At 44.6% G+C, this 16,954-nt stretch overlaps 1 protein-coding gene across 1 annotated transcript in view; it reads right to left on the minus strand.

Annotated features, from left to right (window-relative positions):
- LOC122556446 (myozenin-2) overlaps positions 1-16,954 on the minus strand; it is a 39,982-nt gene that overhangs the window by 11,408 nt on the left and 11,620 nt on the right. The window contains exons 2-3 of the mRNA XM_043703097.2: positions 10,433-10,545; positions 454-617 (exon numbers count right to left, since the gene is read on the minus strand). Of these exons, the coding sequence (XP_043559032.1) occupies positions 454-617; positions 10,433-10,514 (246 nt within the window). The 5' untranslated portion in view covers positions 10,515-10,545. The remainder of the gene's footprint in view (positions 1-453; positions 618-10,432; positions 10,546-16,954) is intronic.

Raw genomic sequence — 16,954 nt, forward strand, 5'->3', positions numbered from 1 at the left:
CAGGGAAGGCCGCATTCCTCGTTTCATTCCTCTGTCCAACCCTAAATTAAAGACACAAACCTAAAATATAACCTTCCTATAAACCCGCTGTTTATGATTGTGTTCAGGATGAAGGGCTTTTGCCCTAAACGTTGATTCTCCTGCTCCTCGGATGCTGCCTGACCTGCTGTGCTTTCTCAGCGCCACACTCTTTGACAGGTGATACTTTGAGTCAGCTATTGGAAATACGAATGTCTTTCGAAAAATTATCGTTGTCCACGGGGATCATAACAATAGAGACTAACCCCCATTGAGAGACTGTCAGTTTCATTCTTTCCGATGGCTATCTGTCCAGCCCCAGCGACCTCCCTCAGAATTGGACGGAATTCAACATCACGGAAGCTTTACTGTGCCACCCCAGTTGGCATGATGGAAGGGGGTTAATACTTGCATTAGCAGCTCCATTGTACTCACCACCTGAGCCTGAGCTCCCGGGGTCCCTTCCACGGTGAACTTGTCAACCCTCTTCTGCCGCATGTGGAACATCTTTGAGCCTTTGTTGGCAAGTAGCGCGAGCTCCTCCATCATCACATCCTGAGGAACACTGACTTTCTTCCCCAGATCCAGGTGAGGCACCTCTTCATGTCGGGGGGAGAGGGGAGTGGGGGTGGGAAAGAAAACAAAATACCAGGAAATGTACAGGGACAGAGTCAATGCATGTGAGGCATTGTAATTTTGTAAACCTCTATAAGGCCACCCCTCAGCCTCCGACGCTCCAGGAAAAACAGCCCCAGCCTGTCCAGCCTCTCCCTGTAGCTCAGATCCTCCAACCCTGGCAACATCCTTGTAAATTTTTTCTGAACCTTTTCAAGTTTCACAAAATCTTTCCGATAGGAAGGAGACCAGAATTGCACGCAATATTCCAACAGTGGCCTAACCAATGTCCTGTACAATCACAACATGACCTCCCAACACCTGTACTCAATACTCTGACCAATAAAGGAAAGCATATCAAACACCTTCTTCACTATCCTATCTACCTGCGACTCCACTTTCAAGGAGCTATAAACCTGCACTCCAAGGTCTCTTTGTTCAGCAACACTCCCTAGGACCTTACCATTAAGTGTATAAGTCCTGCTAAGATTTGCTTTCCCAAAATGCAGCACCTCGCATTTATCTGAATTAAACTCCATCTGCCACTTCTCAGGCTATTGGCCCATCTGGTTCAGATCCTGTTGTAATCTGAGGTAACCCTCTTCGCTGTCCACTACACCTCCAATTTTGGTGTCATCTGCAAACTTACTAACTTTACCTCTTATGCTCGCATCCAAATCATTTATGTAAATGACAAAAATTAGAGGAACAGCACCGATCCTTGTGTCCCTCCACTGGTCACAGACCTCCAGTCTGAAAAACAACCCTCCACCACCACCCTCTGTCTTCTACCTTTCAGCCAGTTCTGTATCCAAATGGCTAGTTCTCCCTTTATTCCATGAGATCTAACCTTGCTAATCAGTCTCCCATGGGGAACCTTGTTGAACGCCTTACTGAAGTCCATATAGATCACATCTACTGCTCTGCCCTCATCAATCTTCTTTGTTACTTCATCAAAAAACTCTATCAAGTTTGTAAGACATGATTTCCCACACACAAAGCCATGTTGACTATCCCTAATCAGTGATGGAAATGTGTTGCTGGAAAAGCGCAGCAGGTCAGGCAGCATCTAGGGAACAGGAGAATCGACGTTTCGGGCATTAGCCCTTCTTCAGGAACTTTTGGAGGGTTGTTTTTCAGACTGGAGGTCTGTGACCAGTGGAGGGACACAAGGATCGGTGCTGTTCCTCTAATTTTTGTCATTTACATAAATGATTTGGATGCGAGCATAAGAGGTAAAGTTAGTAAAGGACATTCCTGAAGAAGGGCTAATTCCCGAAACGTCGATTCTCCTGTTCCCTATTTGCTGCCTGACCTGCTGCGCTTTTCCAGCAACACATTTCCATCTCTGATCTCCAGCATCTGCAGACCTGACTTTCTCCTCAAAGATTATCCCTAATCAGTCCTTGCCTTTCCAAATACGTGTACATCCTGTCGCTCAGGATTCCCTCCAACAACTTGCCCACCACTGAGGTCAGGCTCACTGGCTTGTCTTTACCGCCCTTCTTAAACTGTGGCACTACGTTTGCCAACCTCCAGTCTTCCGGCACCTCACCTGTGACTATCGATACAAATATCTCAGCAAGAGGCCCAGCAATCACTTCTCTAGCTTCCCACAGAGTTCTACGGTACACCTGATCAGGTCCTGGGTATTTATTCACCTTTAACCGTTTCAAGACATCCAGCACTTCCTCCTCTGTAATCTGGACATTTTGCAAGATGTCACCATCTATTTCCCTATCATCTATATCGTCCATACCCTTTTCCACGGTAAATACTGATGCAAAATATTCATTTAGTATCTCCCCCATTTTCTGTGGCTCCACACAAAGGCCGCCTTGCTGATCTTTGAGGGGCCCTATTCTCTCCCTAGTTACCCTTTTGTCCTTAATATATTTGTAAGAATCCTTTGGAATTTCCTTAATTCTATTTGCCAACACTATCTCATGTCCCCTTTTTGCCTCCTGATTTCCCTCTTAAGTATACTCCTACTTCCTTTATACTCTTCTAAGAATTCACTTGATCTATCCTGTCTATACCTGACATATGCTTTCTTCTTTTTCTGAACCAAACCCTCAATTTCTTTAGTCATCCAGTATTCCCTCTACCTACCAGCTTTCCCTTTCACCCTGACAGGAATATACTTTCTCTGGATTCTTGTTATCTCATTTCTGAAGGCTTCCCATTTTCCAGCTGTCCCTTTACCTGAGAAAATCTGCCTCCAATCAGCTTTCGAAAGTTCTTGCCTAATACTGTCAAAATTGGCCTTTTTCCAATCTAGAGCTTCAACGTTTAGATCTGATCTATCCTTTTCCATCACTATTTTAAAACGAATAGAATTATGGTCGCTGGCCCAAAGTGCTCCCCCACTGACACCTCAGTCACCTGCCCTGCCTTATTTCCAAAGGGTAGGTCAAGTATGCACCTTCTCTTGTAGGTACATCCACATACTGAATCAGAAAATTGTCTTGTACACACTTAAGAAATTCCTCTCCATCTAAAACTTTAACACTATGGCAGTCCCAGTTGATGTTTGGTAAGTTAAAATCCCCGACCATAACCACCCTATTATTCTTACAGATAGCTGAGATCTCCTTACAAGTTTATTTCTCAATTTCCCTCTGACTCTTAGGGGGTCTATAATACAATCCCAATAAGGTGATCATCCCGTTCTTACTTCTCAGTTCCACCCAAATAACTTCCCTGGATGAATTTCCGGGAATATCTTCCCTCAGCACAGCTGTAATGCTATCCCTTATCAAAAATGCCACTCCCCCTCCTCTCTTGCCCCCCTTTCTATCCTTCCTGTAGCATTTGTATCCTGGAACATTAAGCTGCCAGTCCTGCCCATCCCTGAGCCATGTTTCTGTAATTGCTATGTTATCCCAGTCTCATGTTCCTAACCATGTCCTGAGTTCATCTGCCTTCCCTGTTAGGCCCCTTGCATTGAAATAAATGCAGTTTAATTTATTAGTCCTACCTTGTCCCTGCCTGCCCTGTTTGACTCACTTCTGTTCTCAACTGTACCGGTCTCAGATTGATCTCTTTCCTCACTATCTCCCTGGGTCCCACCCCCCCCCCCCCCCCACCTTACTAGTTTAAATCCTCTCAAGCAGCTCTCGCAAATTTCCCTGCCAGTATATTAGTCCCTTTCCAATTTAGGTGCAATCCGTCCTTCTTATACAGGTCACTTCTACCCCAAAAGAGATTCCAATGATCCAAAAATGTGAATCCTTCTCCCATACACCAGCTCCTCAGCCATGCATTCATCTGCTCTATCCTCCTATTCCTGCCCTCACTAGCTTGTAGCACTGGGAGTAATCCAGATATTACTACCCTTGAGGACCTCCTTTTTAAATTTCTGCCTAACTCTCTGTAATCTCCCTTCAGAATCTCGATGTTTTCCCTTCCAATGTCATTGGTTCCAATGTGGACAATGACCTCCTGCTGGCCCCTCTCCCCCGTGAGAACATTCTGCACCCTCTTGAGACATCCTTGTTCCTGGCACCAGGGAAACAACACACCATTCTGCTTTTTCTCTGCTGGCCACAGAAACGTCTGTCTGTACCTCTGACTACAGAATCCCCTAACACAATTGATCTCTTGGAAGCCAACGTACCCCTCGTTGCATTAGAGCCAGTCTCAATACCAGAAACTTGGCTGTTCATGCTACGTTCCCCTGAGAATCCATCACCCCCTACATCTTCCAAAACAGCATACTGTTTGAAATGGGTATATCCACAAAAGTCTCCTGCTCTAGGTGCCGACCTCTCTTACCCCTCCTGGAGTTAACCCATCTGTGTGACTGTATCTGAGACTTTCCCCCCCTTCCTATAACTGCCATCCATCACATACTGTTGCTGTTGTAAATTCCTCATCGCTTCTATCTGTCTCTCCAACCGATCCACTCGATCTGATAAGATTCGCATCCAACAGCATTTATGGCAGATATAATCTGCAGTAACCCTTAAACTCTCTTTAAACTCCCACATCTGACAAGAAGTACTTATCACTGCAAAGGCCATTTTTGCTCCTTCACAATCTACAGACCCAGAAAATAGCACTGTCTTATTCCTCTACAAACACTGCCCCAGGTTAAATTAATAGTTATGGCTTATATTTTAAGTTTAATCAAGAGACTTATCTCCAAAGACATATAATCAAGAAAGAACCCACTGTACTCACTACTGCAGCCTTTCTCTTGGACAGACTTAAAACAACAATTAACTTATCTGATTCTGTGCTGTGAACTTCACCCAAACCGGTTTCTCCAAGATTAGTTGTGTAATTCACTGTTTGTTAATTTTCCCAGACGCACTCTGATGTCCAGCGACACATGGATTCAAAAACAGCAAAGGCAGTAACTGTGCAGGTTCTCTCTCTCTCTCTGTCCTGCACTGTCCTCACCATGTGCTTCCTTTGTCTGCTCTTCTCCCTTTTAAAAATGCTGTTGTTTTTACTTTTTTTTTCCCAAAGTTCCAAAACAATGCAACAGCATACAAAACAGTCATTGCTGCTCCTGGAATTCGAGGAAATTACCTCCAGCACCTAAAATACCTCACAAAAAGGAGCAGCTCTTACAGTCAGAAATTTTTCCCGCCCTCCATCTTGGATTACCCAGAATCCAGTAGTTCTAAAGGGTTGCAGTTGGGGGCCTTTGCTTTAACACAAGTTTCTCCTTGGAACCTGTCTTATTGAAGGGGAAGTACACTAACCTTGTGTTCCCTCCTCATTTGCCTATTTTGTGCCATGTAACCTGATGTGGCCCATGCTGGTGGCTGGGTGAATATAGAGCAGTGGATCCAGCAATGTGCCTGGATAGTGTTTGCCCATTTTGTGATACTAACCTCTATCTGCGTGTCACATACTGCAGTCACTCCTCCTTTTGACTCCATTACGGCAACAAAAATTAGAAATATAGAATCCCTACAGTGTGCAAGTCCACACCAATCCTCTGAAGAGTATCCCACTCAGACTCATTCCTCTACATTTACCCCTGACTAATGCATCTAACCTACACATCCCTGAACACTATGGGCAATTTAACATGGCCAATCCACCCTAACCTGCACCTCTTTCGGATTGTGGGAGGAAACCAGAGTAAACCCACACAGACACAGGAAGGATGCGCAAACTCCACACAGACAGTCACCCGAGGCTGGAATTGAACCCGGGTCCCTGGTGCTGTGAGGCAGCAGTGCTAACCACTGCGCCACCGTGCTGCCCCAAACTAGGTTGAACCACTGCATCACTGTAACAAAACAAAACCACAAACTGATTGTTAACAGAAGCTTTATAGAAGGGAACGAAAACTTGCCAAACCAAAGGAACATAGTTTAGGGTGATGCTCCACCCCACAGCCTCTGCTCTACTTACTGGTCTCCAGCAGCACTCTTCCTTTTATATTGGGACTTTAGACCTGTTTCAGTAACAGTGATAGAGAATGAACCACTGGTATGTCTTTATAGGAAGAAGCATTTCCCTTAACAAGATGTAATTTATTACATGCTACCAAAATGTACAAATTATCCAGGGTAGCTGGACATAATTATTAAGACTTTTAGGAGCCAAGGTGACACATCTGATCTGACTGGGATTTTGAGATAGGCTTCTCAATCATTCACCCAGAGCTCTCTGCCATCGTTAGATTGGGTGGAACCCAAAATGCAATTTCTAATATTAACCATTCCTTTTGCAACATCTAACACAAGTTCCAGCTAACTGTGGCCCTGAAAGACAGGCTCTCCCTCTGAAAGGGAACACTGCGCTGAATGAAAGGAGATTTTTGATCCAACATCCAAAGCTTTCGTACTGCAGTGCCCCTGCCTCTGGGCCAGAAACACAGGGTTCACATCTCTCCTGAGCACCTGATGGCTAAGGAAGGTGTGTCCTAACAGGCCGATTGTCGATCTGTGGATCTGATTGTGTCGGGGGTGGGAGACTTTTGTGGTTGGTCAGGTCGGTGAGGTAGCCGCAGTGTAATCAGCTTCTCCATGTTAAAACAAAAACCCATGCACAGGCTCCGGCCTTAATCAGACACCATCCACAATCGAAGGATATATCACTTCAGTCTGATGCAGGGGAAGCTGATAAAGCAGAGCACTGGGGTTGGGCTGGGGGAGAGTACACTCCAGGGAGTAGGTTTTTCTTGTTCATTGACAGGATACAGCTATTGCTGACTGGAACTGCCAGTGCGAAGTTAAGAATCAACCGCATTGCTGTGAGTCTGGAGTCACGTGTAGGCCAGACCAGGTAAAGATAGCAGCCTTTCCTTCCCTAAAGGGCATTAGTGGAGCTAAAGGGTTTTCCTCTGACCATCAGGAACAGTTTCATGCTCATCATCAGACTAAAATCCCTGAGTTTTATTGAATTCAAATTTCACCAACTGCCATATGAAGGTTTTGAATCCAGGTGCCCTTGGATCTATAGATTAATAGCCCAGTGATAATGCCACTAGACCAGCACCTCCCCAAAGTACATTGGCCAATGCGACTCAATCTCACAAGTGGAAGAAGCCTCTAAAATCAAGAATTAACAAATGGACCCGTTTTCTGCTTCTTCTTTAAGGTACATTCAGCATCCTCAGGGAGACAGAGACAATAACTACATAGTTCTCCAGCTAGTTGCTGTTAGATCCCTTCACTCTTATAGACTTAGAATAAAGATCAATATAATCATAACATTCCTGCTTTCACATTGTTTTTGTGACAACCCAGTCCACACCCAATCCTACCCAGCCATCTCCTCTTCCTTGTTGTGCATTAAAGTTGTTTTTGTTTCATTTCGTCACTTGACACATCGTCCAAACTCTGTTCCTTTTGATATATTTTTCTAATCAGCCTGAACAGAGATGATATTACACACCTCTGGAGCAGCCGGCCTCCCAGTCCAGGGGTAGGGGACATTACCACAAGAGCCTCTTCTGTTCTTTTCTAAACTAAATGTCACGAATGATTCTAATACTTTGCATTAAATCCAAAGCCTCCCAGTTAGTCAGCAGCTACCACTGCCAATCAAAACAAGGAATTAAAATAGATTGTAGGAGCTGTCAAGTCGGAAAACTGAGGCAGTTAAATATGGGAAGGGTAAGCGCAGAGGGAGATGTTAATGTTCTTTACAATTATCTAATGTGGGAAGTCAGTGTTGTACAAACATTAGACTTGGCCTGGTTTTCTCTGCAGTGTCTATAACTAGACAGATGTGTCTCCAGAAACGGATCGCTGCTCCATTGGTACCTCAACGGTCTGGTTGCCGTTCCCAATGCCCTTGGTCCTGCCAGTACATGTTGAAATTGCCTTCCAAGACATGTTCTCAGGTGACAAACGCAGTTACCCACTGCACCCTCCCAGCAGGGCTTCAGCCCGGTACCATTCCAGCCTCCGATTCAGATACTTGTGGGTTCAGCTTCCAATTCAGCGGCTGTCAAGTTTCCAGCCACTTGAAACGCCTAAGCATTGACTTTCTTCGCATCATCTAGACACCCTCTTGTTACAGGAACATCTCTAGTAGGTGGTTTGAGCTTATTTAAACTTCAACAGCAAAGTTCCTGGTTAGAGCTACAGTCAGTTCTGCTATAAATTATGTTTCTTCAATGCAAATTGGCTATAATCTGATTAAAGAATTTAGACCATTATTTGTAGAAAACAAACTTTCCTTACTGTAAAGGCTATAACGCGATTCTGGTCCCATTAATTTAAATGGTGCTGCTATTATGCGATTTTCTTATAACTCGGGATTGCATGGGGACAGAACTAAAGCATTATATTAGAATAAGGCTGTATTGGCTAATGAAGGTCCAGGGTACGTCATCTCAGAATAAAGAGCAGGCCATTTATTGGAAATGGTGTTGAGGTAAAAGATCTGCCATGGATCCAATTGAATGGTGGAACTAGCTGGATGGGCTGAATAGCCTCTTCCTTCAGCTGTGTCTGTGACACAGGGTTAACATGAAACATTCACCATGGGCGGCACATTGGCTAGCACTGCTGCCTCACAGCGCCAGGGACCCGGGTTCAATTCCCGCCTCAGACGACTGACTGTGTGGAGTTTGCACATTCTCCCCGTGTCTGCGTGGGTTTCCTCCGGGTGCTCCGGTTTCCTCCCACAGTCCAAAAATGTACAGGTCAGGTGAATTGGCCATGCTGAATTGTGTTAGGTGTAGGTGAATGGGTCTGGGTGGATTGCTCTTCGGAGGGTCGGTGTGGACTTGTTGGGCCAAAGGGCCTGTTTCCACATTGTAAGTAATCTAATTTCCAACTTCTTATTGTCAGGAAACACCTCAGAGTGAACCAGTAACTCCAGGAGATAAGCCTGGAGCAGGTCTTCCCCAACATGGAAACCTAGAAAAAGAGGAGGCCATTCGGTCCATCCAGCCTGCCTCACCATTCAATATAATCATGGATGATCATCCATCGCAGTCCCTGGTTTTCACTTTTGCCCCACACACTTTGATCCCCATAGACACAAGAACCATATCTAACTCCTTCAAGACGTTTATCATCCCAAAAACTCTGTGGATCGTGGAGTCATGAGTCAGGAATTTGGTGTAATGGGCTCTGAAGCAGCAGTGGTTGCATGGAAACCGGGCTAAATGCAAAATTTTGTGAAGTCCCATTAAATTCTTGATTTCTGATCCATTTGTGGGTGTGGTTTATTGGACTACTCTCTGAGGCCCCATTGTAGCCGTTAAACAAACCTGGTGAAAAGTTCAGGGTTTTTGGACAACTCCTGCATTTTCATAGCCTTTAATGTCACATCCGGCTTCCTCAGTAACCCAGTCAACAAGCCCTCTGTCCTCACGCTCAAAAACTGAACACACCCTATTCCTTCCTCACTGATGACCCAGAATCATAGAAGGTTATGGCACAGAAGGAGAAACCTCAATCAGATAGAGTCACAGAGTCATACAGCATGGAATCAGAGCCTTTGCTCCAACTCATCCACTCTGACCAAATATCCTAAACCAATCTAGTCCCATTTACCAGCACTTGACCCATATCCCTCGGAATCCTTTATATTCGTATACCCATCCAGATGCTTTTTAAATGTTATAATTGTACCAGCCTCCACCACTTCCTCTGGCAGTTCATTCCACACACGTACCACCCTCTGTGTGAAAACGTTGCCCCTCAAGTCCCTTTTAAATCGTTCCCCTCTCACGTTAAACCTATGCCTTCTATTTTTGGACTGCCCAAAGAAAAAACCTTGTCTGTCTCCCCTATCCATGCCCCTCATGATTTTACAAACTTCTTTGAGGTCACCCTTCAGCCTCTGACGCTCCAGGGAAAACAATCCCATCCTATTCAGCCTCTCCCTATAGCTCAAACCCTCTAACCCTGGCAACATCCTTGTAAATCTTTTCTGAACCCATCTCCACTCGGTTGCAAATTCTTCAATCAATCCTCTAACTGAAGTTCCTCATTCCTGGAGCCATTGTTGTAATTGCTTCTGCACTCTCTCCAGTGTGTTCAGATCTTTCCTGTAACCTGTTCCCAATCCTCTGGCTGAGGTCAAACAAGTATCTTGTACAAGTTCAATGTCACCTCCTTCCTCTTACTCTGTGCCCTGTTAATAAAGCTGAGAACATTGTATGCTTTACTTATTGCTCTCTCTCCCTGTCTTGCCACCTTCAACGAGGTGTGCATTTTTACCCCTAGGTCCTCCTGCTCCTCTGCCCCCTTTAGTATTGCTGCATGGTAGGTCTTTCCCCTCTCCTCTCCACCCTCCCACCCTTCAAACAGTGACACTCTGGGTTTGGGAAGAGCAGAGATGGAGAAATTCAAAGGACGAGACCCCTTACCTTCCATCTCCCCGTGGGCTTCGCGGGCAATGGCTGATGCCATTTCCTTTCTTTCCTTAATCAGTGCAGCGTATGATGACATGATAGCCCTCGGTTTGTCCAGTGACGAGAATCTGCAGACAAGAAAGTCAATGGAAGATGTTGGCTGAGAAATTGGTTCCAGACGTAAAGTCTATTCGAAATCTCACCTCTCGCCCAGCTTATGCTCAGAGGCAATATTTTACAATAGGAAAATCTCCAAAATGCAAGTTCCCCCAGCTCTCAGTTATATCTGGATTGAATCTCTGTAAACCTAATGTAGCTCAGAATAATACAGAGACAGTTCTAAACTCAGATGGTCTATTTTCATGACTAAAAGCCCTGTATCACTTTACAGAACTTTCAATGTACATATGGTTAGGAGCAGAATGTCAAATCTCTCTCTCTCTCTCTCTCTCACTCTTTCTCTCTGTCTGTCTTTCTGTCTCTCTCTCTCTCTCTCTCTCATCCCCCCCCCCCCACCCCCACCTTGGAAATGTGACTTGAAAGAAGTTCTGAGATTTAGATATTAATGATCTGAAACCTGCATCCCCATTCTAAGTGATTAAAGACTTAACAGCAATCTCGGTTTGTTCAATACATCGCATCAGTTGTATGACACTTTGATCTTTACTATAAATTCTGTGTCCTATGATCCTGCCCCATGAGCTACCTGACAAAGGAGCAATTCTCCGAAAGCTAGTGCTTCCAAATAAACCTGTTGGAGTACAACCTGGTGTTGTGTGATTTTTAACTCTGAGAGAAGAAATTCCTCACCTCTACCTTAAATATGTGACCCCCTATTTTGTGATTACACCATTTGGTCCTAGACTCTCCCACAAAGGGAAACAACCTCTCTGCATCTGCTCTGTCAGGCCCCCTCAGAATCTTCTATATTTCAATCTGGTTGCCTCTCATTCTGACCTCCAAAAGGTTCAAACACAAACTGTTCAATCTCTCTTCATAGGAAAATCCCTCCATACCTCGGATCAGCCAATTGAATCTTCTCTGGTCTACCTCCAATACTCAAGTTTTCTGCCGTGACCCATTATAGGGCAGAGGGACACTTTGAGTTTGTTCTTGTCCTACCATGTTGGATGTTCCCTGTACCTGGCTGAACACTCAGATGCTCGTTGTTGTCTGTCAAGCAGTGGCACTTGGCTAAGACCAAATAAAGACCACCTTTAGTTGATGGCTGATTCTCAGCAGAGATCACACCAGAAGTGGAGAGTGAAAATACAAAACCTATCAAGGGTAATCCATTCTCAACACTGACTGCCATTTTTACCACACCTGAATCGCAGCAAAACATCTCAAAATGCTTCACGAGAGCGATTATTACTTAGAGAGTTTGACACAGAGTTACGTGAGGAGATATTAAGGACAGGTGATCAAAAGAGAGGTTGGTTTGAGAAGCAATTTAAAGGGGATGAGAGTATCAGAGAGTGTTTAGGAAGGAGCCCAATGTTCAAGCTCAGGAAACTGAGGGCACATTAGTCAAAGGTAAAATGGAAATGGTCAAGAGGTCAGAATTTTAGGAATGCCTAAATCACAGAATCCATACAGTGTGGGAACTGACCATTCAGCCCAACAAGCCCACACTGCCCCTCTGATGCGCATCCCACCCAGACCCATTTCCCTATAATCCTACATTTCCCATGGCTAATACACCTAACCCATACATCTCTGGACACAATGGGCAATTTAGCTTGGCCAATCCACCTAACCTGGGAGAAAGTGAGGACTGCAGATGCTGCAGGTCAGACCTGAAAAATGTGTTGCTGGAAAGGCGCAGCAGGTCAGGCAGCATCCAAGGAGCAGGAGAATCGACGTTTCGGGCATAAGGCCCAAAATGTCGATTCTCCTGCTCCTTGGATGCTGTCTGACCTGCTGTGCTTTCCCAGCAACACATTTTTCAGCAAACCACCTAACCGGCACATCTTTGGATTGTGGGAGGAAACCCACGCAGACACAGGGAGAATGTGCAAACTCCACACAGACAGTTGCCCGAGGCTGGAATCAAACCCGGGTCCCTGGCACTGTGAGGCAGTAGTGTTGACCACTGGGCCACTGTACCACCCAGAGGTGACAGCAATACATGCCTTCTGAAGGCCAAAGTGACATACTGGAGTGGATAGAATGTGCAAGGCTGCATATGGCTTTGAAAACAATGATGGAAAAGTTAAAATCGAACCATTGACAGATAGTTTAATGGGTAAGGCCATTCAGCCCATTAAACCTGCCTCACCATTGAATTAGATCATAGCCAATTCTCTAATGTCACTTTCCTACACTAACTCCTTACCTCTCAATGTCCCTACCTTCAAGAAATCTGTTAATTGGTATGTCAAACCTGTTCAATGATTGAGTTTATATAGCCCTTTCAGGTACAAAATTCTATAGATTTACCACCATTTGAATGAAGATGTACCTTTTTATTTCAGTCCTAAATGGTCTGAGCCTTATTGTGAGGTTATGTCCCTTGTTTCTAGAGTCACCAGCCCAGTGGAAACATCCTATCTCTATTAACTCTGCCTGGGAAAACTTTATAGATTTCAATGAGATCACCTTGCATTCTTTGAAACACAAGGGAATACATGCACAGTATCCCCTCCTGATAAAGCTGATGAATGAACATAACTCTGTTGTGAGGATAAGTGCATTAGAAGATGGGGCTGAGTTTGAGTTTACAGATCCTTGCTGAAAAAAAGGTATGTGCTGTCAAAGGTTTCGATTCTGCACTCATCAGGACAGACGCAAGAATAGAAAACTTGTAAAAGCTCGAAACAAAAACAGAAATTGCTGGAAAAGCTCAGCGGGTCTGGCAACGTGGAGAGAAATCCGAGTAAATGTTTCAGGTCTTTGGCCCTTCTTCAGGACTGATGGTAGCGAGGAAAATGTTTTTTTACTCAGAAGGTAGGATGGGAGGGAGGGGTAAGGGGTAAACGATAGAGAGAGATAGAGCCCAAAGAGAGAGAAAAACAGTTGGACAGACAAAGGAGTGGATAACAAGAGAGCAAAAAGCTAGAAGCTACATAATTTCAAGAACAGGGCCTAGTCCTATGAAGGCATTAAGGAACCTGCTCAGGTATTGTCTGTATTTGCTGGTGAATTCCTCCTGGCAAATGAGCAGTCAGAGTATATTCACCAAGTAATTACCACCATGTTTGTTATACAATATAAATTGTCATTACCTTTGAAATTTGGCATTTTTGCATCTGTCCTGATGAGTGTGAGATAAAAGTTTTGACAATATGTCTGTCTTTACCGCAATACACTGTACTAATGAGGAACTGGGATTGTATTATAGACTCCCTAGTAATCAACTGGAAATTGAGAAACAAATTTGTGAGGCGATTTCAGTTATCTGTAAGAATAATTGGGTGGTTATGGTAAAGGATTTTAACTTTCCAAACGTAGACTGGGACTGCCGTAGTGTTAATGGTTTAGATGGAAAAGAATTTGTTAAGTGTGTACAAGAAAATTTTCTGATTCAGTATGTGGATGTACCTACTAGAGAAGGTGCAAAACTTGACCTACTCTTGGGAAATAAGGCAGGGCAGGTGACTGAGGTGTCAGTGGGGGAGCACTTTGGGGCCAGCGACCATAATTCTATTAGTTATAAATTACTGATGGAAAAGATAGATCAGATCTAACAGTTGAAGTTCTAAATTGGAGGAAGGCCAATTTTGACGGTTTTAGGCAAAAACTTTCAAAAGCTGATTGGGGGCAGATGTTTGCAGGTAAAGGGATAGCTGGTAAGTGGGAAGCCTTTAGAAATGAGATAACAAGAGTCCAGAGAAAGTATATTTCTGTTACGGTGAAAGGAAAAGCTGGTAGGTTTAGGGAATGCTGGATGACTAAAGAAATTGAGGGTTTGGTTAAGAAAAAGAAGGAAGCATATGTCAGGTATAGACAGGAGAGATCGAGTGAATCCTTAGAAGAATGTAAAGGCAGTAAGAGTATACTTAAGAAGGAAATCAGGAGAGCAAAAAGGGGACATGAGATAGCTTTGGCAAATAGAGTTAAGGAGAATCCAAAGAGTTTTTACAAATACGTTAAGGACAAAAGGGTAACTAGGGAGAGAATAGGACCCCTCAAAGATCAGCAAAGCAGCCTCTGTGTGGAGCCGCAAGAGATGGGGGAGATACTAAATGAGTATTTTGCATCAGTGTTTACTGTGGAGAAGGACATGGAAGATATAGAATGTGGGAAATAGCTGGTGACATATTGAAAAATGTCCATATTACAGAGGAGGAAGTGGTGGATGTCTTGAAATGCACAAAGGTGGATAAATCCCCAGGACCTGATCAGGTGTACCCAAGAACTGTGTAGGAAACCAGAGAAGTGATTGCTGGGTCCCTTGCTGATATATTTGTATCATCAATAGTGGTAAAAACAATGACTGCAGATGCTGGAAACCAGAGTTTAGATTAGTGTGGTGCTGGAAAAGCACAGCAGGTCAGGCAGCATCCGAGGAGCAGGAAAATCGACGTTTCGGGCAAAAGCCCTTCATCAGGAAGGGCTTTTGCCCGAAACGTCGATTTTCCTGCTCCTCGGATGCTGCCTGAACTGCTTGCTTTTCCAGCACCACTCTAATCTAAACCCCAGTATCATCAATAGTCACAGGTGAGGTGCCAGAAGATTGGAGGTTGGCTAACATGGTAGCATTATTTAAGAAAGGAGGTAAGGACAAGTCAGGGAACTATAGACCAGTGAGCCTGACATCGGTGGAGGGCAAGTTGTTGGAGGGAATCCTGAGGGACAGGATGTAAATGTATTTGAAAAGGCAAGGACTGATTAGGGATGGTCAACATGGCTTTGTGCGTGGGAAATCTTGTCTCACAAACTTGATTGAGGTTTTTGAAAAAATAACAAAGAGGATTGTTGAGGGCAGAGTGGTGGAAGTGATCTATATGGACTTCAGTAAGGCGTTTGACAAGGTTCCCCATGGGAGACTGGTGAGCAAGGTTAGATCTCATGGAATACAGGGAGAACTCACCATTTGGATACAGAACTGGCTGAAAGGAAGAAGACAGAGGGTGGTGGTTGAAGGTTGTTTTTCAGACTGGAGGCCTGTGACCAGTGGAGTGCCACAAAGATCCATGTTGGGTCTACAGCTTTTCACCATTTACATAAATGATTTGGATATGAACAGAGGAAGTACAGTTAGTAAGTTTGCAGATGACACCAAAATTGGAGGTATAGTGGACAGTGAAGAAGGTTACCTCAGATTACAAAGGGATCTTGATCAGATGGGCCAATGGGCTGAGAAGTGGCAGATGGAGCTTAATTTAGATAAATGCGAGGTGCTACATTTTGGGAAAGCAAATCTTACAGGACTTATACACTTAATGATAAGGTCCTAGGGAGTGTTGCTGAACAAAGAGACCTTGGAGTGCAGGTTCATAGCTCCTTGAAAGTGGAGTCGCAGGTAGATAGGATAGTGAAGGCGGCATTTGGTATGCTTTCCTTTATTGGTCAGAGCATTGAGTACAGGAGTTGGGAGGTCATGTTGTGGTTGTACAGGACATTGGTTAGGCCACTGTTGGAATATTGCGTGCAATTCTGGTCTCCTCCATATTGGAAAGATGTTATGAAACTTGAAAGGGTTCAGAAAAGATTTACAAGGAAGTTGCCAGGGTTGGAGGGTTTGAGCTATAGGGAGAGGCTGAATATGCTGGGGCTGTTTTCCCTGCAGGGTCAGAGGCTGAGGGGTGACCTTATAGAGGTTTATAAAATCATGAGGGGCATGGATAGGATAAATAGACAAAGTCTTTTCCCTGGGATGGGGGAATCCAGAACTAGAGGGCATAGGTTTCAGGTGAGAGGGGAGAGATACAAAAGAGACCCAAATGGCAACTTTTTTACACAGAGTGTGGTGTGTGTGTGTGTGGAATGAGCTGCCAGAGGAAATGGTGGAGGATGGTACAATAGCAATATTTAAAAGGCATTTGGATGCGGATATGAATAGGAAGGGTTTGGAGGGATATGGGCCAGGTGCTGGCAGGTTGGACTAGATTAGGGTGGGATACCTGGTCAGCATGGACGGGTTGGACTGAAGGGTCTGTTTCCTTGCTGTACATCTCTATGATTCTCTGACTCTATAACTATTAACATTAATTAAATCACAAGGGATTATTATTCACAGATGAGCATCCTGCACATCCACCAATGTCATTTATTGTATCCGTTGCTCCCATTATGGTCTCCTTTACATTGGGGAGACTGGACACCTCCTTGCAGAGCGCTTTAGGGAACATCTCTGGGACACCCGCACCAATCAACCCCACCACCCCGTGACCGAACATTTCAACTCCCCCTCCCACTCTTCCGAGGACATGCAGGTCCTGGGCCTCCTCCACCGCCGCTGCCTCACCACCAGACGCTTGGAGGAAGAACGCCTCATCTTCCGCCTCGGAACACTTCAACCCCAGGGCATCAATGTGGACTTCACCAGTTTCCTCATTTCCCCTCCCCCCACCTTAACCCAGTTCCAACCTT

This window comes from Chiloscyllium plagiosum, unplaced genomic scaffold (assembly GCF_037043375.1).
Source record: "Chiloscyllium plagiosum isolate Xiang-an unplaced genomic scaffold, Cpla_swu_hap1 HiC_scaffold_16, whole genome shotgun sequence".
NCBI lineage: Eukaryota > Metazoa > Chordata > Chondrichthyes > Orectolobiformes > Hemiscylliidae > Chiloscyllium > Chiloscyllium plagiosum.